The following is a 24,760-nucleotide window of genomic DNA, read 5'->3' on the forward strand; positions in this document are numbered from 1 at the left end:
TGGGCTCCCATGATCATCTTCTCAGTGCAAATGGAATAATCTGATTCTCTTCATTTCTCTGAATCTCTGGATCTGTTGTTAGTTGTCAAAATGCAAAAATGATATGACTACTTGAAAAAAACCAAGACATACAGGATAGTACAAGTAAAGAAAATGAAAATTTACCCCAATTCTCACCACTCAGAAACAATTCTAACAAACATTTTTTAATTGAGTCAGAGGGTTCTACAATTGGCAAATATGTTATTCATTCATTCATTTAATGCTTCAATTAAAAATATATGTGGCAAAATGTTCAAAATAGATGTAAGTTTACAACTCCTACATTTCTAAAACATTGAGTCAAAGCCTAGTCATTAGGGTTGTTGTGACGTTGGTGGAGGGAGATATGTTGAAGTCCTAACCCTGAGTACCTCAGAATGTGAACTTATTTGGAAATAGGGTCATTGCAGATGTAATTAGTTAAATTAAGATGAGGTCATACTGGAGTAGTAGGGTGGGCATCTAATCCACTATGACTGGCGTCCTTATAAGAAGATGGTCATGTGAAGACACAGAGACAGAGGCAAGAATGCCATGGTGACAATGAAGGTAGAGATTGGAGTTATGCACCTGCAAGCCAAGGAATGATCCAGAAGCTCAGAGAAAGGCATGGAACAGATTCTCCCCTTGAGCTGTCAGGAGAGCATGGACTTATCCACATCTTGATTCTGGATTTCTGGCCTCCAGAACTGTAAGACAATACATTTCTGTGTTTTCAGCTACCCGGTGTATAGTACTTTGTTATAGTAGCTCTAGGAAACTAATACAGGGATGGTGAGAGATGATCTGAACAACAATCTGGCCATGGTAGCACCCCTCTGATGGGCCAAGAACTCCCAGGCAGTGGTGTGCTGGAGGCTGTTCCTCACCAGGCTTGTGCCGTGTGCACACTGTTTCCATCTCCATGTTCAGTGATGTCCTGTTGGCAGCTTGAAACCAGCCATTCGGGTGACCAACCACCTTGTTTCCTGGGAAATGAGGGGTGTCCTTGAATTCAGGACTTTCAGTACTAAAACTGGGAAAGTTCCAGGCAAACTGGAACAAACCGGTTACCCTATCAGCCATGGGAGGAGTATTTATACCACGGAAATCGGCAAATCCTACAAATCAGGGCATTGCCCCCTGCTTGTTAAACATTTGCCAGCACATTACTCTGCCCAGATTTGGTTCCCCAGCACTGCTACATTTTATTTTCACAGTGAACCCAGCTTAGGTTACCTACAGCCATTCCTACAGCTCATCATCAAACTTATGGGATTGCACAGCAGATACTGGCAGGGATAAGGACCTGGGAAGTTATCCTTTCAATTAGAAAAGGCAAGCCTTTGCTAGATAAATAGTATGATAACAACCCCAGCATTATGAATCACACTGACAAAGCACTTTAAAGTTTAAGGTTAAGAGACACCTTTGTAACCACAGGACCAGGAACAGAATTTGCCCCCCCAACATATGCCTCTTTGGCACGGGATTATTTTAGGTTGGTTATTTTTAAGAAACAGCAGACATTGTAGAAACTCTGAAAACCAAGTGGAAGTTGCCCTTTGTAAAAGACACATTTGTAAGGGAAATCTCCATTTGTAAGGGTGACTCCCTCTCTGTGCCGGGAAGAGAAGGATGACTCTAAGTCACAAGAAACTCTTACCAATGGAGAAGGCAATGACTTAAATCTGCATAACAACTTTACCCTTGTTTACTGTGCTTTTTCTGGTAACCTCCCATAACTGACCCCATCTTAATAGAATGTTAAAGCTATTTTTCAGGGGCAGTGAGCCAAAAACTGATCACGCGCAGAAGAGAAAATTTTGACCTGCCAATCAAAACTCATCCTGCCAGCGCTTCCACATGCCAGCCGGCCCTCCCTAATCCCTTAAACTTTACCCCAAACCCTGGATCGGGGAGACATATTTGAGAGCCTTGTCTCCTGTCTCTTTGCTAGTTGATCTCGCAATAAAGCCTTTTCTTTTCTCAAAAGCCAGTGGCATAATATATTGGCTTTTTATGCACATTGGGCCCTCTTGTCCAGTAACACTCTCTCCTCAAATTTCGTACTCTCTTCTGAATCAATGATTTAATTTTGTTTTATTTATTTAATTATTGCATTACCAAAATCAAAGTTGTTCCCCAATGAATATGTAGAATTGTAGAATCTTAGAGTTGAACACAAATTGGGAAATGCTAGACGTGACCATTTTTAAGGTCTTAAAATTTTTTTCTAAGAACTACATAACAGAATTACAGATGTTTAACATCCTCCCATGGACTTAAACACCTAGATTTTAAGCCTTAAAATAAACGGTATTTGTCACAATCATTATTGAACAGTAGCACAGCACTTAGCTCGCCGTATCCGTGGCATAAATAAAATAACTTTTAGGTTTCGTCCTAGCAGCAGTACCATTTTTCTCTTCCACTAGAAAAGCTGTAGAGAAATGCAAGAGAGTGAGTGAAACCTCCACGAGATCGAGCACCAGCCGGAAGGCCTCCTACTCTCAACCATGCACGAAGCCATGAAAATGCAGCAACAGCTCCTCCCTTCCTGACTCTGCTCCTCAGTTCACTCTCCACTGTCCCAGTTCCTCCCACCACCCATTGCCTATGGCCAAAGGATCTATTTTAAATGCACAACTGCTGGGTATAATCATCTCCAGGGTATATAGTATAGTAAGAGACAAAAGAAAACAACAAAGCCAAGATGCCCAGCAGTTGGTGGCGTACCTTTTATAATTCAAAAAGCAGTCTTACATAGGCTGTATAAATACAAGGTGGTCTCTTTTCACGATGCATTTGACTCATTTACTTTTCTAATTCTTCGACACCATGACTCCTTGTGGGGAGACAATGCCTTTGTTCACCTTTGTATCCTAGCACGTAGCTTGGATCAACTAGGCAATCGATAAAAGTCGATTGAATAATCAATCATTAAATAAAGGCAAAAACACTGCCTTTAACAGTTCCTTGTCTCAGTTAAATTTCCTAAGCCAATTTTTTAACGTAAACACAAATCCATCAAAGGCTTTCTACCTTTTTTAAGTTTTTTGGTTTTTTTAATCAGGAAGAGCCAGAGGCAAAAGATGTCATGAAATTAAACACACACACACACACACACACACACACACTACAAACATCTAATTAGACCAAAACAAAACCAATTTACAAGCCCTGGCTCATCATCTGGATAGCTACTGCCCTGATCCTATAATCTATGTCTACTAACACAGTGATTTTCCTTGTCTGGGCATTAGGCAGCTCAGGAAGGGGCTCCAGAAAAATTTCAACACTACTGACACTCATAATTATTAATATTATTAAGACTATTTTTTTTTAAATGGCCCCTCTTCTAAACCCTTGTATCCAATCTTAGAGAAGAATGTATTTATAGGTGTGTAGCCAAACGCAGCCCTGGGTCCTTTCTACTAGGAGTCTCTTGCCTTCCCAAAGCCCCAGGGAATCTCCCTGCTTTTCCAGCTGCCCTTGGGATTCCTTTTCTCTCAGATCCCCTTGTCACTGACACATCCCTAGAGCTGGGCAATGGAAGTGTCCACCTGCTGGGCCTTCCCCCTCTCCAGTTTCTCTAGGTCCCTGTGCCAGTCTCCAGGGAAGCAAGAAGGGAATGAGGGGTGAGGCAGGGGATAGTAATAATACCTAGTTCCAACTTCTGCCCTCCCCTCCCTGCCCTATCCACTTCCTTCTACCAGAGGTGGCTACTGGTTCCAGGAAATAATCGCCCTTATCAGCCCCCTCTCTGAGCAGAAAGAAAGGAAAGGCCTGGATTCTCTTCCTTTTCAGAATCCCTTATCTCCTTTGGTTTTCCGAATAACCCCTCTCAGCACCTCTAAGGCCCTTGATTCCCTCCTGCCGCAGTGCTCTGATTTTAGTTTACTTAAGAGTTCCCCTGGGGAGTTGGTCAAAGATGCAGGTTTCTGTGCTGCCCCTAGAGTTTGTCCAGGGGTTTGCATGGTGAGCGAACTTTCCTTGGGAGTCTGATCATTTTACCTTTTTGCATGGCTTGCGCTTTTTACCTTGGGCATAGGGTGGTCCCTGCAAAACTCTTAAACATGGGTGAAAAATCCTGAGTTATGTAGTGGTAGCAAACCACAAATTCAAGGACCGGGTCAGTCGTGAAGTGCTGGAAGCTGATCCCCATTTACCCTCCAGTGAATATCTGGAAAGGTGTTTATTGTGATGTTTTTACGGCATCTTGCAATCTTTTAACTTTCCTCTTGTTACTTCTTTTCTAAAACTCCAGCAATACCCCACTCACTAGGGCTGATCTTGCTTTTTGGACCTGGAGCCCACAGAGGCAGGAAGCCCTCATTGGAAGCAGTGTCAGGGCACAAAGCAGGGTAGAGCCCCCAACCCATCCAGAAGCTGCCACCCCGAGCAGGAGGCAGGGGTCATTTTCCTGTTTCTTACTTCCTCCTCCCAGGGGTGGACACATAGGTCAAGTCCTTGGAAAGGACCCTGACCCTGTGGATAGTGCACCCCGAGGACAGACGAATGAGAAGGCTCTTCTCTCTTCCCTCCTCCATCCCCTGTGCCATACCTTTTGGTTTCAAAGGACTGGCTACCAGATCTGGAAGAAGCAGGACCCTGCAGATGACTTATAAAGTTGGATATGTCAATGCAAATAACCAATAACCATTCTATAGATAAGAGAGAGAAGTTTTACTGGAGCCAGGCTGAGGACTATAATCTGGGAAGGTAGTCTCCATAAAGGAAGAAAGTGTTCCAGAGAAGCATGGTTTTCAATACAGTTTTATACCTTTTTAGAACAAAGAACATACATCAAACATGCCCAGGATACATATTCATCAAAGTTTCAAAGAGATACTCAGTTGCAAATTAGCAGGTCAACATGATCCTGACGTCTGGGAAAGGAAACTTATCTTCAGGAGCACTGATACTGGCAGTATCAATACTGGCGTCAGTAGGAAAGGAAGTATGCATCCTTATCTTCAAAAAGTACATTCTTTTACTTCGAGATGATGTCTAATGCATTCTTTACTTGAATGGTTAAAGCAGATGTACAGTGTATGTTTGATAGACCATAAGTGAGGCTTTTTAGTTCAAGCCAGAGTAGCTACCCCATATACTTAATATGTGAGAATTTCTTGTCAGATAAAAGGACCAAAGAGCCCTTAAAAGGGGAAGGAAAAATAGGAAGCCCAAATGGGGAGAGGGTCCTCAATGACAGCTAGGGGATGCTATGAGGGACCCTTGAGGGTCTAGAATTAGAGTGTCATGCCAATTCTAGAAATTCGGAAAACCAGGGTGGGATTGAGGGATCACTGGTAGGATAGGATAGAGCAGTGGTTCCCAAACTTAGAAAAAACATCTCAGGACCCCTTATACTCTTAAAAGTTATAGAGGCAGAGCACAGAAGATTTCAGGGCAGTGGAACTCCTCTGTAGGATACAATTGTAGGGGAGAAAAGACTCTCCGTCTACTCCCCTGGGTTCGATAATCGGGTCTATGAAATAAACTGACAACAAGCAGATTAACAGGAGAAAAGGTACACAAATTTATTAATTTTTAATATCCTGTGCATGGGGGCATCACAGAAAAAAAAGTACATACCCAAAAAAGCAGTGAGATTTGAGAGTTTATATAACATCTTTATTGGCTAGGAAGATGGGAGTTGTAGGGAGAGTAAATAATTTTTAGAAAAGATGCATGGATCCTTAGGATAGATGGGAGACACTGTAGTTTGTGACAAAGTTTGTCTGGGTGTGGTGTTGACTTCTAGTCTCTTCTCCCGTGATAAAAGTCAATCCTCCCTAGTCGATGAAACTCCCAGGGAAGAGATTTATGACAAGTGAGTTCCTTTTGCCTCCAAAGGATGCAGATAAGGGAGTTCAGAGAAAGCCTCTCCCTGCATTTGCAATTTTTCCAGTGGCTTCAGCTCAAAATAATTACCCCAAAGCGACATATTTTGAGTTGTCCTGTCCTCACCCCTTCACTATAATAATGGATACATGTCATTACACATTTGTCCAGAACCGTAGGATGTACAAGCGAGAGTGAACTCTAATGTACACTGTGGACTTTGGACGATAATGATGTGTCAATGTAGGTTCATCAACTGTAACAAATGTGCCACTCTGGTGGGGGATGTTTATAAGGGGAGAGGCTGTGCATGTGTGGGGGCAGGGGGTATATGGGAAATCTCTGTACCTTCCTCTCAATTTTGCTGTGAACATAAAACTGCACTAAAAAATGAAGTCTATTAAAAAAAAGTTATAGAGGACTCCAAAGAGCTTTTGTTTGTCCATTTTTACCATATTTAAAATTAAAGCTGAGAAATTTTCAAAATATTTATTAGTTCATTAATTTAGAAATAACAATAATAAACCTATTACCTGTTAATATTAATGACATGTTTTATGATAAATAACTATATTTCCAAAGCAAAAAAAAAAAAAAACGCAGTGAGAAGAATGGTGTTATTTTATAGTTTTATAAATCTGTAATGTTTGGCTTAATAGTGAAGGGTACCAGAATATGCCATTCCAAAATATGCCTCTTTGGCATATGGGTTATTTTGAGCTAAAGTCCATTGAGAACCAGCAGACTCAGGAAAAACTCTAAAAACATGGTGCAAGTTTTCCATTTATAAAGGAAATTTACATTTATAAAGGAAATTTCCAGTTGTAGAGATGTCTCCCTCCCTCTTACTGGGAAGAGGAGGACTCTTAACAACTCTTAATGGAGAGGGCAGCAACTTAAATGTGCATAACAGACTTTACTAAACGACCCTTGTTTACCACACTTCTCCTGGTCACCTTCCCATAACTTGCCTCCCCACCCAGAAGCACAAAACCCCTTTTCCTCTGTTTTACCTAAGATGCTAATAAGCCCAAGTTCAACCATCCCTTTGGGTCACTCATCACTGGATGCTCCCACGTGTCTATGCATGATGCACATGTTAATAAAGTCCTGTTTGTTCTTCTCTTGCTAATCTATTTTTTGCCAGTCTATAGGCCTCCAACTGGCCAATCTAGGATGGATAGAGGAAAAATAATTTTTTTCCCTCCTGTATACCCTTCATTGATAGCCCCCTATCACCACCAACAACCATCTTTCTACAAAATTTATATTTCTTATTAACAGTTTTGGAGCTGGGTTTATTTGGAATTTATTTGGGCTAGACTGGTAGACATATAATTATGACACATTCATTTGATATTTATGGCGCTCTTATTGTGTGCAAGGAACTGTGCTAGATGCTGGGGCTACAGCAGTAAATGGGGGAGACCCAGTTCTGTCCTCATGGAGCGTGTAGTCCCCAGAGATGACAACCAGTAGACTAGTTCATTCTCATAGCCATCAGTGCTGGGAAGGAGAAACACGGGGTGCTGTGATGTCATGGAACCCTCAAGGGTGTCCCGGTCAAGATGCCGAGTGGAGGAGGGGTTGGCAAGGCTGCGCCAAGAACATTTTTTGAGTAAAATGAACGCCCCAGGCAGAAAAGTGGGGAATAAGGACAGAAATGGGTTCAATGCTGGCCAAATCTCAGAGCCACGTGAAATGGCACATCACATTTAGGGAGCTGTGGGTTTGGAAGTGTGAGGGGGGCGAAAAGTGTAAGTACACTGCAGTGTCAGTGCAGAGTTAGGTCAGAGAAGCTCACTCTTCATGCTACGAGACTTGAATTTGGTCTGCTAAAGTGTTACAGAGGTAAGGGATCATGTTTGCACTTTTGAAACCTCACTCTGGAGGCAGCATGGATGATGGGCTGAGAGAAAGAGGGAGGCGGGAGCAAGAAAGCTTCTGCGATAATACAGGTAAAAATGATGAGGACCTGAATTGGGGTAGGTAGGAGGGGGCAGATTTAAGGAATGTTCACTGAAACATTTGAGGAGACTTGCCGATGGACTAGCAAGATGAACTCCAGCAGGATCAGGTGGATATGCTCTGAACAGTTTGCACTGCTCTAGGTAACACCATTCACATCACATTGTAGTTACCGTAATCTCTGTGAATAATGATGCCTCAAGTTGTGCAGTGCACCACCTGGGCAGCCTTACACAGCAAGCCTAACTCCAAATTCATCTGCTTCTATTACTTTCGAACCTTGGAGATTTTAAATTTTTCTTTCTCTTATAATTTTATTTGAGATGCTTTCTTTTGGAAAACCTCATTTGGCATGGGGGTGGAGAGTAGGAAATGAATGTAATTGGGGAATGACACTGTCTTATTTTTCTATATAATTTAGCCACCTTTTCCACTTGAGATGGCAGAAATGGGAGCTAAAAATTTTGAGGTCAAGCTGTGGCGTTACCAGTGCTCCCACAGATCACAGAAACACAAGTGGACAGTAGATTCCCATCTTACACTAGTATTTATATCTGGATGGGGCCTCAAGGGGCCAGACTTTTCTCTTGAGTAGAAGAAAGTCTTTGGGAGCCAATTTTGCTGCTGGGTACAGGTGTTTTCCTCAACGGTTTAAATAAATCTTCAGTAAACAGCTCAATAAATCTGTTCTGATTTATTGGCTTAAACTCTCTGGTTCTGGTTTATTGTCTCTATAAGAATAGAAACATTCTATTTCTTTTTTATCACTGAAAGTTTGTACCATTTTACCAAACTCTCTCTGTCTCCTATACCTCTCCGTCTCCAGCCCCTGGCAGCCACTTTTCTACTGTTTCTCAAAGTTCGACTTAAAAAAAAAAAAAAACCTTAATTACGTATTTATTTGTTTTTAGATTTCACATATAAATGCTTCCCTGAAGTATTTGTCTTTCCCCGTCTGGTTTATTTTACTTACTATACTATACTGTTTTGATAAGTATAGCTTTGTGGTAAAGTTTGAAACCAGGATGTGTGACGCCTCCAGCTTTGTCTCCTTTGTCAAGATGGCTCTGGCTATTTGAGGTCTTTGGTAGTTCCATACAAATTTTAGGATGGTTTGTTCTACTTTTGTGAAAAAGGCTATTGGAATTTTGATAGAGATTGCATTGAATCTGTAGATCACTTTGGGTAGTAAGAACATGTTAACAATATTAATTCTTCCAATCCATGAACACAGAGTAGCTTTCTATTTACGGTAGTCCTCCCTCATCCACAGTTTCACTTTCCACGGTTTCAGTTACCTGTAGTCAACTGCAGTCTGAAAACATTAAATGGAAAATTCCAGGAACAAACAATTCATAAGTTTTAAATTGCCATACTATTCTGAGTAGTATGATGAAATCTTTTGTTGTCTTGCTACATATTGCTTGGGGCACGAATCATCGCTTTGTCCAGCGGATCCACACTGTATACCCTACCCACCCATAGGTCACTCAGTAGCCATCTTGGTTATCAGATCGGCTGTCACGGTATCACAGTGTTTGTGTTCAAGTAACCTTTATTTTTCTTAATGACGGTCTCAAAGCACAAGAGTAGTGAGGCTGACAATTCAGATATGCCAAAGAGAAGCCAAAAAATGCTTCCTTTAAGTAAAAAAGTGAAAGATCTTGACTTAAGGAAAGAAAAAAAGTTATATGCTGAGGTTGCTAAGATCTACAGTAAATTTTATTACACTATATTGTTATAATTGTGCTATTTTATTATTAGTTATTGTTGTTAATCTCTTACTGTGCCTAATTTATATATTAAACTTTATCATAGGTATGTGCCTAGAAAAAACTATAGTGTATATAGGCTTCAGTACTATCTGCAGTTTCAGACGTCCAGACATCTTGGAACGTATCCGCCATGGATAAGGGGTGACTACTGTATTTGTACCTTCAATTTCTTTCATCAATGTCTTATAGTTTTTTTCTTATAGTAATGTCTTATAGTGTAAAATCTTTTACCTCCTTGGTTAAATTTATTCCTAAGTATTTTATTCTTTTTGATGCTATTATAAATGAGATTGTTTTCTTTTCTTTTTTTTTTTCTGCAGGGAAGGATTTACCCTGAGCTAACATCTGTTGCCAATCTTCCTCTTTTTTTTCCTCCCCAAAGCCCCAGTCCATGACTGTATATTCTAGTTGTAAGTCCGTCTAGTTCTTCTATGCGAGCCGCCACCACATCATGGCAACTGACACATGGGTGATGTAGTTCTGCAACCAGGAAACGAACCCAGGCCACTGAAGCAGTGAGAGCACCGAACTTTAACCACTAGACCATTAAGGCTGGCTTGATGGGGTTGTTTTCTCAATTTGGCATTCTGATAGTTCACTGCTGGCATATAGAGACTCAACTGATTTTTGTATATTGATTTTGTATCCTGCAACTCCTTTGAAATCGTTTATTAGTTCTAATGGTTTTTTGGTGGAGTCTTTAGGGTTTTTTATATATAACACCATGTTATTTGCAAATAGAGACAATTTTACTTCTTCCTTTCTGATTTGGATGCCGTTTATTTCTTTTTCTTGCCTGATTGCTCTAACTAGGAATTCTAATACTATGTTGAATAAGAGTGGCGAGAGTGGGCATCCTTGTCTTGTTCCTGATCTTAGAGGAAAAGCTCTCAGCATTTCACTGTTGAGAATGATACTAGCTATGGGCTTGTCATATATGACCTTTATCATGTTGATGTACGTCCCTCTATACCCAGTTGGTTGAGAGTTGAAACATTCTATATCTTAACTAATACATCCAAAGAAGATGGACCGTGTGAGTGCAGGCTCCGTATCTGTAGCAGATATCAGGATGTAAGTGAGTTCAGCTTTTTCTATTCCAAAGGCACTGTTAATTGGGATCCTTAGGATGTCATGGCTAATTCGGTAAACCAAGGATTTGAAGGCATTGCTTACCCTAACAGTAGCTATACCCAGAAAGACAAGTCATGAAGCGCTAGTTTTGAATAGCATGGTAAATTTATATGAAATTTCATACTTGTTCCCCTCCTTCCCCTTTCTGGTATGTAGCTGTTTTCATTTGCAAAAGATAAATTCATGCCAAGATTTCAACCAGACAGTACCTAAAATTAACCTTAGCGTGTAACTTGGAGGTGTGAAACCAGCTTTCCTTGGCAACCTTGCATGGCCCATCCACACAAACTTCACATTTGTGAACACAGGTCTTCTTCAGACGTGGCAGTGGGGTTTAGTAGAATTTGGGGGCAAGTATAGACTGAGAAATACATTGTAAACCTATTATTTAATACGAGCTATCAAACTAAAGTTGGCCAAATTATGTTTAGAAGTTATGCAGAAGATGGAGAGTAAAAACATAAGCATTTTGGGAGAAAGAAAAATTTTCTAGGGACTCAGAATCCATCATCAAGGTAACCAAAATGAGCATTTTGACTAAGTTTGAGGTCGAGTAGAGGATGTCATAAATAATACTTTCGGGGAAACCCCAAATTTGAATATGAAATTATACTGCACACCTGATAACAATATTTATCATGCATTGAGTGCTTTGCATGTGGACCCAGGCACCATAGATTTGATACCTCCATTTTACAGATAAGAAAACTGAGGTTAGTGTCAACAAGCAAGTAAGGGCAGAGTTTGTATTAAATTTTTAAAATTCTGATTGAAAAACTCAGATTGTCTTTTACACACCGCAGTGCTTCTCTATATCTTCAGAGAGGGGCAAATAAGTCATTCTGGGTAGTTTTATTTTCTGGCAGCTGAGGGTCTATCCACTCAGGAAGCTAAACATAATAGAAAGCTTGCTAAAATTGTAGAACACATTTTCTTGTCTCTTTTAACATGTTATACTGAATGTTTACGACGTTTTTCTGAAAATGCATCCTTCACATGGGTGATACCGTAAACGTGATGATGCTCCCAGGGTCTGAGGTGCGGAGGGCCGCTGGTGCCGCCTTGGGGAGATTTTCCAGTCTGCTTATCAGATCGCGGCTGTCGTTCTTGTGCTTGAAGTCCTTTTGCTGCCTTAAATGGGAATAGCCTAGGGCCTTAGACACTCAATAATTAAACCAGTTAGAACTGTATGTAAAGTAAAGGTAAATAGGCCTGACAGGCTGGCCCACAAGGAAAGCATTAAGAGCACAGATTCCCTAACTTCCATTTCCATGTTCCTGCAGCCTGATTAAATACCTCTTAAGTTTTCTGTTGTGTCCCAGATAGGTGAATGCACCATTTCACGAGTTCCAAGTAAGTGAGGTACAATGAAACATTCATTAGAAGCAAGAGATACACACACACACACACACACACACACACACACACACATGATTTTATCTATTTTCTCACTGGTACTGACCTATCACACTTAAAAATTTCCACCAGACTGAAAAATAATTTTATTTCTGAAGAAAGGAAATATTTTAAATACCCATTTGGCATTTGTTTATACTGTCCTATTGTTAAGAATTTTTTTTCCTATGGAATGTGGTTTTGGTTCTCCCTCTGCAAAAGCTTTTGCTAGACATTTGCATAGACTTGTCACTAATAAATCTTTCTTTAGTAAGAAAGTAACCAAACAGGAGCATAACTTTGGATGAGTTTCAATGTGCCTGAGCCTGGTTTCTTCATGTGTAAAATGCGGGTCAGTAAAGATGAGAATGAGGTCATACGTGTAGCAGGCGGTCTTGGTTCCTTGGGCTGCTGTAACAGAATACCATAGACTGGGTGGCTTATAAACAACAGAAATTTCTCACAGTTCTGGAAGCTGGGAAGTCCAAGACCAAGGCCCCCAGATTCTATGTCTAGTAAAGGCTGCTTCCTGGTTCCCAGACAGCAGTTTCCTCCATGTCCTCACCTGGTGGAAAGGGCAAGAGAGCTCTCTGGGCCTCTTCTGTAAGGGCACTAATCCCATTCATGAGGGCTCTGCTCTCATGACCTAATCACCTCCCAAAGGCACCACCCCCTAATACCATGACTTTGGGGGTTAGCATTCAACATAGGAATTTGGAGGGAACATAAGTAACTGAATAACATAACATTCAATCTATAGAACAGGCTTAGCGCAGTAAGGGCACAATAAAGGATGGTGATTATTTGAACATGAAGTCAACTGAAATTAAAGTAGAGCAATACCAATAACCATATATTTACTCTATAGCTTAAAAAAGTTGCTCATTGGCATCCCTCATCTACTAGAGGGAATTAAAGCTAGCCTGTTAAGTTACCTGACAGGACCAGCAAATGACTGAATTGGGACTCAAAGACATTCCATCCAGTCAACCCTCTCATAACACATGGGAAAACAGAAGTCGGGGGAGTTTGGCAAACTTGCACAGAGATAGACATTTTGGGGCTGAGCCACGTGTAGGACTAGGGTTCTAGTCATCAACATAAACATCTCTTTCATTCATGTGGCCCTTCACAATGTAGAAAGCACCTCTTTAGCTCCAATACTTGTTTATACTACGTCCACTAGCTTATGGAGACGGCTTTTCCCTCCTCCTGTCTTTGTGAGATTTTTGGTATTCTCAAACTTGTGTTGCAGCAGCCTATTCTATACTGACCCTTAAATTAATACATATATACACACACACACACATACGTGTAAATGTGTGTGTACATATATATGCCTATAAGGAAGAAACAGCATCATTTCCCCCAGTCACCCTGCACAGGCCACACCCTGCAGACACAAAATACAGAGTCTTCGGTTTGAGAATTCCCAGGTGGCCACCCACACTTCAGTACTAAAAGACTTAGAAGTGTTTACAGGGCCGGCCCCGTGGCTTAGCAGGTAAGTGCACGCGCTCCGCTACTGGAGGCCCGGGTTCGGATCCCGGGCACGCACCGATGCACTGCTTCTCTGGCCATGCTGAGGCTGCGTCCCACATACAGCAACTAGAGGGATGTGCAACTATGACATACAACTATCTACTGGGGCTTTGGGGGAAAAAACAAAAAAAGGAGGAGGATTGGCAATAGATGTTAGCTCAGAGCCGGTCTTCCTCAGCAAAAAGAGGAGGATTAGCATGGATGTTAACTCAGGGCTGATCTTCCTCACAAAAAAAAAAAAAAAAAAAAGAAGTGTTTACATTTTCAAGAGGCGTGGGAACATTTAGAGGCTACCCTGTACTGAGGCTCATTTTGAGACAGAATGGTGCGGTCGGCCATCTGTTCTTCATGTAGTTTTTGCAGTAAGTCCTTCAAAGAAAATAGTGAAGCCAATTCATTTCCCTTCCTAGAATTTTTCCTGCTTATTATTTTTCTTTATTATAAGGTTATTTATAAAGGCATGGGTATATAGACATTATAAAAGATAAGGGATATCATGTGAGGGATGAAATCAGACAATGAATCCAAAAAAACTCAATAGAAATTAAAAATCCAGACTCGGGGGTAGGGTGGGAGGTGATGCATTCTTTTCACAGAGCTGGCACACACAGTGCACTGTCCTCAAAAGCAGGAATGGAAAACACTAAACACTCGGCTGTAGAACAAAGCAGGAGTCTTGGCTTTGTAGCTTTTGATGTCTTCAGAATTGGGCTGGGCATCAAGTGCCTGTTCCGGAATAGGCCAGGGAAGGTAAGTCCAGTTTGGTCTTTAAGGCCTTAGTCAGCTCCATGGCCAGGAGCTCGTGGAGGGACACACCGTCGTGGGAGTACACCCAGCTTTTCCCAGTCCAGTCGTAATGCCTGGGTCCACTGGGACACAAAACAAATACAGTCCACAGGGACAGTCCTTTATAAGAATCACTGATTCCACCAATGCTGCCACCAAGAAATGGACTGGAGTGAAGCCCTAGAAACTAATACTTAACGGGGCATGTATTTGGCTTCCTCTCTTAGGGTCTTTCTATTCAAGAATAATTACACAATTTATCCTCTGAACAATTCACAGAATGATTCTCAAGACCTGAAAACATCTGAACCCTACTGATGAGTCACCATGTATCACATCCTGATCTTTTGCTCTTCCTAATTCACACATGATACCTGCTATGTCAGAGCAGTGTTTATTAAATTATGGCCATTCATGTGCCACAGACATGATTTATGCCTTACCTCTATCATTATTATTATTATTTACCATTTTAGTACATTCACATCATGCAGCCACTATCTATATCTAGTTCCAAAATATTTTCATCATCCCAAGAGGAAACTCTGTACCCACTAAGCAGTCACTCCCCATTCCCTCCTCTCCTTGGCTCTTGGCAGCCACCTATACTATTATTTTTAAAAATATTTTCCTTAATTCAATTTTAAATCCATGAAATTGAATTTGCTGGGGTAGTTCATCCCCCTCAAGGTCATCCAGTGAAGAGCAGTAGTATATGCACTTCACCTTGGGAATGCTGTATTTGTGCAGGCCCAGGTGTAGTGGGTTTTGCCACGTCTGTTATTCCAGATGTACACAGCTTGTGCTCACTAATTCCACCTCCTCTTGGCCTCGTGGAGGGGAGCGGACATGACAGCAGATAGTGACGGTACAGGAGGGTGCCCTGATGGAGGTAGGAGCAGAGTAACCTGGGAGCCCATCAGAAGGGCCACCTGAGTCTATCTGGGCACTCAGGGAGAGCTTTTCCAAAGTCCAAGACTGGGAGGAGTTTGCCAGGGAGGAGGAAAGCTCAGAAGAAAAGCATTTTTTGGGGCTATCAAAACATCAAGGATTTCTGTATTATCAACTAAATGCTGAGGTTTGAACACTTTCCCAATAATGGAGATAAAAGGGACAAACCAAAATGAGTGGGGCCTTTGTTTAATACACACAAATAGCCAAACACATAAAGGCCTAATAATCTGGACCAAATCCAGAGAAGTTTCCTTTGTACTCCGATTTGCTGCCGGGATGCCAGGCAGAGCCTGAGAAACTTCCAAGCCCCTCCACACAGCCCCAAGGGCTCTGAGCACAGGCACTGAAATCCACCTATCCACCCAGAGTTCTCTTTAATTCTATCCTACAACCTCCTTGGGATGGGCAAAGTGACCAGGAAAGGCCACTGTTTCCACCGGACCTGAAAAGTTGTCAATTAAAAAAATCTAAAATATCAGAAATGTAGCCCCATGAAAGATTATTTTGTACCAATGTGAAAAATTGAGTGGAAAATGAATTTTTTTTTGAGGAACGTAGTACCCATGACAGTAAATGGCTGCTCGGCAGATTTTCTTTCCAGGTTCCCAACATGAATTTAAAAAAAGAAGTACAACTTGGAATCTCCAGGAATTTATTATTATCCAGAAGTATGTGCTTCTAAACCTACCTGGGGGTGGATCATATTGCTGGTAGGTGTGTCCAAATACGATATGGACTTTTTCAGTCTCCAGACACAACAAAGAATTCTTTTAGTGGAGCCATCAGAGTTGGTTCTGGTGTTCTGCCCAGTATTTACAAAGCTACTGATCCCCAAATCCGATGGCTGGATTTGAACTTATCCACCCATTTTCTTGTACTGGTCCCTCTGGAGATAAAGGATAAGAATGTACAGTCCTCATGCCCGGCTATGGTTAGTATTAGGATGACTGTTTGAGGCCAAAAAGAATAGGCTAATTGGCCCACACAGGGTAAAACCCCCCAACTTCAAGTAAACTAACTGGGTCTAAAAAGCAATACAGTACAGTCTGTGAATGAGGGCCTTGCTAGAAATGACAGGGATTCCTGGAGTTGTTTTTCTTGAATTATAGTATACTTCCTAGATGAGATAGGGGTGAAGGAGGCATAATGCTTTATTTATTTTGAACAAATAATTTTACATCACAACACGTTGAACAGTATAATATTATCTGCCTAAAAATGATGTCAACATTGGGGCAGGGGAAGGGTTATAATGATTATTTTTTTAATGTAAGAAACATTGGGCTTTCAAAGAATTCCACGCTGGTTATATTTGTGCTTTTCCCAAGTCACAGTCAGTATGTCCTCTCTGGAAGCACTAACGAGTGACCTGGGAAGGTTGTTCTGAGAGCTTTTTGTGGGCATCTCTCTTTTACTTTCTTACAACCACTTCAACAACAGCCAGACAGATGAGGGACCCTCTCTCCCAGCATGTTCTCAAGCCTGGAGATGCAGTGCAGATGGTCTCCAACACCATCTTATTCCACTAGACGGAAAGCACATCAGTGGAAAAGGCAGGAGGAGGTGCTCTCCTCTCCCACCTCTACAGAGCACAAGCCCAATTCTGCAAATGAAATTCAGCTAACCCTCAGCTGAGATGCTCAAACTAGAGGTCACACTTTAACTTGCTTTGAAGACAAAGTGTAACTTGTTCAGATGCAGCAATATCAAAAGTGGCTTTTTTAAAGGCAGGGCAATGATTTATTAGAGAAAAACTGTTTAGGCTGAGTTCCAAAAAGTTATAAACCCTTTTGCGGCAGGTCTTGTTAACATCCCAATATCTGCGGATAGCAGCCAAATTATCACTGGATAGAAGTTATATAACCAGAGTAAACTTTCCTACTGAGAATGAGACACACTGTAAAACATCAGGAAAACTTCACTTACGTAGATACTAACACATGAGGGTGACACTTCTTAAATGGTCCACGATGTCATGTTTCAAACCAGCTTAACAATGAGAGATTTTGACTTCTGAACAGACCTGGTTGGTGAAGATAACCAGATCTGCTTGTTTGGGGTCTGCTTGTTGATCACATAGGTTCCTAGAGCACCACCCAGTTTAATCGTTAAAACACCACTTTAGTGGATCAGGTGGAAAAAAGCACGAGGAAAATAAAACAAGGCAAAGTTATCACTTTGTCATAATTGCTTCATATCTTGTTATATCTCAACACTTTCCATTTACACAAGTACACAATATATACCATAAAGAAACGTCTTTAATTCAGTGTTTAGAATTAGGAGATCACGCAGAAAGAACACTGCTCTCAGAATCAGACTATGATTAATCACAATAATACTTTTATCTCATAGTGCTTTCCCTCATTTCCTATGAGGTCGGCAAGGCGAGAATTACCATTATTCCCTCTCGAGGTGAGGAAACAGAAGCTGGAGTGTTGAGTGGCCCGTCTGTATTACAGCTGGCAAATGGGAAGATCCACAGCCTAATTGCTGCCTTAGTTCACTCAACTACCAGCCAGAACATCCCAGAGGACATGAAACAAGGCAGACACCAACTCTACTGGAGTAAGTACCACGTCAGCCCAAACATGGGACAGGACGAGGTCAATACTGAAAAAAGGAAAAAGGCAACAAAGAAGGAAGTAATAAACCAACTGCTTTGCTTCTCTTAGAAAAGTAATAGCCTCAGCTCTGTGGTAGGAGGCAGACACTCCAGATGAGGGTTCTTATTTCCAGACCCTTCCCACGTATCCCACAAGGATCTCAGATGCTCCTCTCCAGCTTTATTTTCCTCTACACGAGCCTTGAATTCTTCAGAACACTAGTTGGTCCATCTTTGCCCAGTAACTGCTCATTTAAATTTGAAAACACTCTTTTCTCTCAAGGCCTGAGGTCTCTTTAGAATGCGCAGGATATGAAAGAAACAGCCACACAGCTCAGTTCCCTCTATTGGAGCTGGTGAACAGGGGGGCCTCTTGCTGTTCCCCATCCTGTGCATAACCCACAGAGATATAGGCAGCCTTTCCCTGTGCCTTCTAGAGCCCCTGGCCAATCAAAAGGCCCTGAATGGTTCTTAGAACACTTTGTGTTTGGTTCACAAACACAAAGAGCTAATGTGGCAGAAAGCTTTATAATAATAATAATAATATAATCAATAGGCGTGGTGTGGGGAGGATACTATTGGGTTATTTTTTTAATGACTTTGTTTTGATCAAAAAAGAAATGAAGAGAAATTATAGAGACATTGAGAATACAGATAGTATAAATAAAATGAAAACATCAATTAAAATATTAACTATTATTATTCAGTGCCTACTCTGTGCCAGGGGCTGTGTTTGGCACTTGTGTAAAATTGTTTCCACTATGATCATAACCATCAGAGATGGGAATCATTATCCCACTTTTACAGATGAGAAAAACAGGGGCAGAGTAATAAAGAATACTGAGTAATTGGCAGAGCTGATCTGAAATCCAAGTCTGTTTGGGTCCAAAAGACGCTACTCTTTCCGTAACACGAAGCACTCTCTCAACCCCATTAACCAGTGAGACCAGCTGTTCACTCTCAGGTATTGGCTGCCAGTTTTTAAATGCATTTGTTAAAGGGGCTAGGATCACAGTGCACATAAGTTTGTTTTTTAAAAAAAAATTTCCTGAAACTCACCTTTTCTATTTAGGTAGGACTACCTTTCATTTATTTAAAAATGTCTTAAAACTGTACAATTCAGCAGTTTTTAGTATTTCAGAAAGTGTTTTCATAAAGGGTGCAAACATCGTCACTATCTAGTTCCAGACAATTTTCATCACCCCAAAAAGAAACCCCACACTCATTAGCAGTCACTCCCCATTCCTTCCTCCCCCACCCCATCCCCCGTACATACTTTATGGCTTATTTTTCCATGAGATATCAGGCTCAGAGAATCAAGACGTAATTGTTTCTGATTTGACCTATTTGTGCCCTTACCCACCCCATTGCGTGTTGCACCTACACTGGGGAGGTGCATGAGGCAGCGGGAAGGACAGGCGGCGGGCTCTGGAGATGCGGGTTCTAAGTCTCATCAATGGTGCCTGTTTCCTCAGGACAACATCCGTCCTGTCTCCTTCAGTGTAAGGATGGAGAGGCTGACGGGCGCTAACGGGTTCCGCATGGGCCCCTGATCACCATCACACTTTAGAACAGGACACTAAATCAGGGGACGACAGATACAATTGCTGAAAACCAAAATCAACTCTTTCCAACCCAAAACATCTTCTGACTGACTTCAGGGAACAGGCCACTGGTTCACAAAGACAGTATTAATAAAACAACCATGAGAAGCCTAGATGCGCAGGTCTCAAGCTGTTTCCTCCACCTGGCACCTTCCCCGCAGTCCACCCCTCCCTCCCCGCACAAGACCAGCAGCTCCTTCCACTCCAGGTCCCGGCTGAGGTGCCTCTGGGAAGGTTACCCCGATGCCCCTCGGCTGGGACCACGGTCTGTGCGTGTCCCCACAGCCTCTCTGTGCCTTCCTCACCGCGTCGGAGCTGCCGGCTTGCGTGCTGGTCCCCAGCCCCTTCCCTCCACTACTTTAAGCACCTTAAGGGCTGATTCGTCTTCTCACACTAGCATCTTCAGTGTCTAGCACATCCATTCTTTGTGCAAAATACTGGATGGATACAAAAATACATTTGTGGATGAATGAACGGAGCGGATGATGACCAGGCACTGTGATAACAGGTGCCAAAGTTAAGGGCCAGGTTACGCCAGGCAGGAGGTCTCAGTGCTCAACCACGCCCCCTCCTGTTCATGGTGCGTAATGAGATTTTTTTCCCAGGGAGCTGGAAGCTGTTTCCAAAGCAAAGTGGCAAGAGGAGAAAGGAACCTAGCTGCCTTCCCGGCTCGCCAGGCGCTCCTAATGCAGGTGGGCCAGGTGAAGAGGGCTTTTGGTTCATCAGTATTGTTCCTTAAGGGACACGCTATTCTAGGAGTGTGGGCAGACTCAAGTGCAGGAGAGAGCAGGCGAAGCGGGGAAAGAGAGAGTCAAAATATTCAGCAGCTGCTGAAACACGGGCACTAACCAATCAGAACAGACCCTGCTATTCCCGCCAGCCAATATCAGCCCTGCACACGTGGAAGCAGGAAGAGAGATTTCTGTTGTCACCAGCTCATTTGTAGAAATAGACACATACGGGAGGGCATGGGGAGTCCGGGATTTCACGTATATGTGGCTTCCCACACTCCAAAAATAGACACTGACTTCCCATTAAGGAATAAGAATAATAAATGTGAAGCACTTTTTAAAAAAAACTTTATCTTAATATAAACCCAGAGAAGTAGAGGAATGTCACCCACTTCACAGCTGAAGACCCTGCTGCTCACAGAAGTTAGATAATTCACTTAAGGACTCTTGGAAAGAAAATACAAATGCAGGACGCTTAAGCCACATCCTTTGTCTCCATATCTAATGAAATGCTGCCTCTGAGCAAGTGTCCGTCAGCTGGGACCTAGAGGCCGTCCTCACGGGTCTGCAAACAGCCTCCACCCTGCAGCTGAAACTGTACTCATGGCTGTGTGGGGAAGTTTTTCTCGGGAGAGGGTCTAGAGCAGTCAGATTTTTCTAGGGGGTCCTGACCCAAAAAAGCTTAGGAAATCTCTGCTCTATGGCAGTGATATGCTGACAACTTAGTGAATAAAGAAGAGGGCATCAAGCAAATTCTCATTAAAATGTCTATGGGGCCAAGCCTGTTGCCTAGTGGTTAAGTTCAGTGCCTTTCCCTTTGGCGGCCCAGGGTCACGGGTTTGGATTCAGGGCGTGGACCTACACCACTCGTCAGCCACACTGTGGTGGCGACCCACATATAAAGTAGAGGAGGACTGGCACAGATGTTAGCTCAGGGCTAATCTTCCTCAGCCAAATAAATAAATAATAAATAAATAAATAAAAGTCTAAGAGGCCAGGGCTCCACTTGGAAAAAAAGGAGGTAACTCTTCAAATAGCATGCTGCTTCTCACAGTCTCAGGTCAGATTTTGCTGGGTGAAGTTCAGCAGACTCCTTGGTTGCCTAGTGACAGGAGGTGCTTTCTGCTCTAGTGGGCAGTCCCCTCTAATGGCAAGTGCCAGTAAAGGGTGAGGCCTGGACCTAGAGACTGACATCCAACATTACCCACACCACTTGACAGGACGACACAAGAGCCAAGAGGCTGCTCACATCTCCCACCCCACAGGGAGAAAACAGAACAAGCTCATTCTTAGGTGTATCTGGCTTACTGCTTTCATTTATCTACTTGGCCAGTAGCGAGTTGGTGAACATCTGCGATGCTGAGTCGCATCAATGAAAGTGTGTTTTGGAGAAGTATGTGGGCCCTATTTCATTTATGTAGTGAATCAACATTTATTAAGTCCCTACTATGTACTTGGCAATGTTCCAGGCACTGAGATACCAAAAGTGGACAGTGTCCCACCTGCCAAGGAGCTCAGTCTAGCCATGGGAGTGATGTGTAAATAGACAGTTACAACACAGGGTGATCAGTGCTCTAGAGTAATCCTCAGAGTGCTGGGCAAGGAAGGAAGGGTGGTATCTGCCTGTAGTATCTAGGAGGGCTTCACAGAGGAGGTAACTTCCAACTGGACTCTGAGGACAGGAAAAGATTGATTACACTCTAACAAAGCTCAAGTAATAGTGTTACAGGTGTTCTATTGTCTATAATGTGCTTCCAATTGATTTATCTTATATGTGAAATATATAAGTTAGCACGTGAAGGATTCTAATCAGGAATTCATACCTCGGGGTAGATAGTTAGCATTTCAAAGTACTTAATCAGAAGTCCAAACTACAGAGGCAGCTACTGTATGCCTTTAGTTTCTACTTCTACACTAGAGAATTTCCCAATTAGTAAATGATTTGTTAGACATAATTTTTCCCTGATGATACTCAAGGTGTATGGATTGGCTAGAAAAACACAGGTGCCTCTTCCCTTGTGGGAAGGGATCACAGAGTCTGGAAAGCCCAGCAGATGAACACTCTTCAGAGAGACACTCTAGGGGTCGGATGTGGGTAAGGTCCGTGACCCACCACCGAATAGAAGCTTTTGTTGCCCGATTCAACAAGTAGACGGAATCCAGCTGCCAGAATACTGGTACATTTGCTTCTAATGAAACATTCATGCAAAGTACTTAAGTCAAGCTGGGTCTTCACTAATCCTATAAGAACGAGTGGTGGGACTGTTTTCGTGGCACGGTAATAAATGTTTGCATGTGTGGCAGAGCTTAGCTTGAGACATGGTTTCCCTACAGTAGTTACAACCACTGGTAGGGAGGCTGGGGGAGAGGAGACCTAGAACTTCCTCAGCTCTAATCATCCCACTGATGGGACACTGCCGCATTTTCTGCTGCTGACAGCAATCGCTGAATCCACCGGGAAGGCATTTAACTCTTTCTTGCCCCGTTGCATCTGTTTTTACCGCCAAGTCCCTCACTGTTCTCACAACTGGGATTGACACCTGCTCCAAGACTTTGCCCCTGCTCCATCTGGTGGAGTCCCTTCTCCATCTAGCTCGCCTACAGCAATATCCAACACCATTTCTATCACTGTAGCCTGAGAGCTGGTTGTCCTCAATAATGCCATGATTTAATCCAAAATGCACATTTCATGAAATTTCCTGGTATTAATTAATTGCTGTCGAGAAGATTAACCTCTGTGGGGGATTTTCTCCCACTGGCCAAAAGGAGCTGCTCCCAAAGACCTAGGTAATACATAATTCTAAATGGAAAAATGGACACTTGCTCACGTCTGCCACCTGGTGGCCAATCGACAAAGACCAGCACTCCCTTGGCTTCCAGGATCTAGGGCTCAAGTTTCATCCCGTCCAGAGGTTGTCACTCCAGCTGCATATTAGAATCACCTGGGGAGTGATTGTAAAAACTTTAAAAACCCCAGTGCCCTGCCTGGGCCACACCCCAGAACAATTAAATCAAAATCTCTAGGGGTAGGGCCTAGGGTGCACATTAGAATCCCAGGTGAGCTTTTCAAAAATACGCTTCCTGGGAACGCACCCTGACCTCCTGCATCGGAATCTCCCATGAGTGGGGCCATGTCTGTGGGGTCTGAACACCTCCTGGGCGATATCTCACCCTGCTTAGGAACCAGCGGTCTACGTTAGCGTCCCCAGGCCTGCGCGATGAGAGGTGTCCTGTTGGACAAACGCATGCCTGGGTCCCTCCCTGATTTACCATCACGGGTATTGAGTGAAGCTTGAGAGTCTGTATTTTTAAGCAAAAATGAGGCTCAAAGAGGCTGAGTGACTTGCCCAAGGTCACGAGCCTGGTGGAGCAGGGCTGGAACTCCAACCCTAGTCTTTCTGTCCCACATAGCCGCGTGCTGCTGGATGACTAACACTAGGGAGGGGAATTCTTTATTTTAGTGAGCTAAAATCCTTAGGGAGGAAACAGAAAAATGAAAACAAGTGAAGAAGTACCCCCAAGGAGACATCATTGTCTTCAAATGTGTAAGGTTTTTCTGCAAGGTCTTCAAAAAACTATGCTAAGGAGTCCAGTGTCTCCTCCACCAGTTTTCATAGGTGGTCTCATCTAGAGAGCTGCAGGGGAAACACAAAACAACCAACACATACCATTACCAAACCACTCCATTTTATTAACATCAAATCGACACATTTATTTCTTATTTAAATTTTAAAAAATGATGGAAAATAGTTAACATGTACAGAGTAAAAATTTAAACAGCATGAAAGGGTTTACAGAGAAGTAAGCCTTTCTTTCCAAACAGGCAGCCTCCATCCCCAGAGTCAACTACAATGGACAGTCTCTTCTATATCATTCCAGAATTTTATATATTTTTTTAATACACAAATGAAGCACCTTACAGTTTTCATTTAATATGTCTTGGAAATTGTTCTGTATTAGCACACATGAATTTTCATAGTATTTTATTTTATGTTATTTATTCAACTGTCTCCTCCAGCTGGACACTGAGGTTGTTTCCATTGCTTTTGTTATTAAAATCTGTGTTGGGCAAACTGCAAAGTGGGAGAAAATATTTGCACCACATACATCCGAAAAAGGACTAATTTCCAGAATACGTAAAGAACTCCTACAAATCAGTAAGAAAAAGATATCCAAATGGCCAATGAACATATGAAAAGGTACACAACTTTCTTAATCTTCAGGAAAATACAAATTAAAAAATCACAATGAGATACCACCAGAATGGTTAAAATGAAAGAGACAGATGATATCAAGAGTTTGCCAGAAGAGAAGCAACCAGAGCTTTCAGATGCTGCTGATGGGCCAGTAAACGAGACAACCACTTTGGAAAACTGTTGAGCGGTAGCTACTACA

General features: G+C 42.3%; 1 protein-coding gene across 1 annotated transcript in view; it reads right to left on the reverse strand.

The window, feature by feature from the left end:
- The window catches only part of LOC147914430 (uncharacterized), a 49,560-nt gene that overhangs the window by 15,351 nt on the left and 9,449 nt on the right, over positions 1-24,760 (reverse strand). The window contains exons 3-4 of the mRNA XM_087444235.1: positions 14,412-14,554; positions 11,756-11,895 (exon numbers count right to left, since the gene is read on the reverse strand). Coding sequence (XP_087300361.1) covers positions 11,756-11,895; positions 14,412-14,554 — 283 coding nt within the window. The remainder of the gene's footprint in view (positions 1-11,755; positions 11,896-14,411; positions 14,555-24,760) is intronic.

This window comes from Ceratotherium simum, chromosome 20 (assembly GCF_057802395.1).
Source record: "Ceratotherium simum simum isolate JZ-2026a chromosome 20, ASM5780239v1, whole genome shotgun sequence".
In the NCBI taxonomy this organism is placed as follows: domain Eukaryota; kingdom Metazoa; phylum Chordata; class Mammalia; order Perissodactyla; family Rhinocerotidae; genus Ceratotherium; species Ceratotherium simum.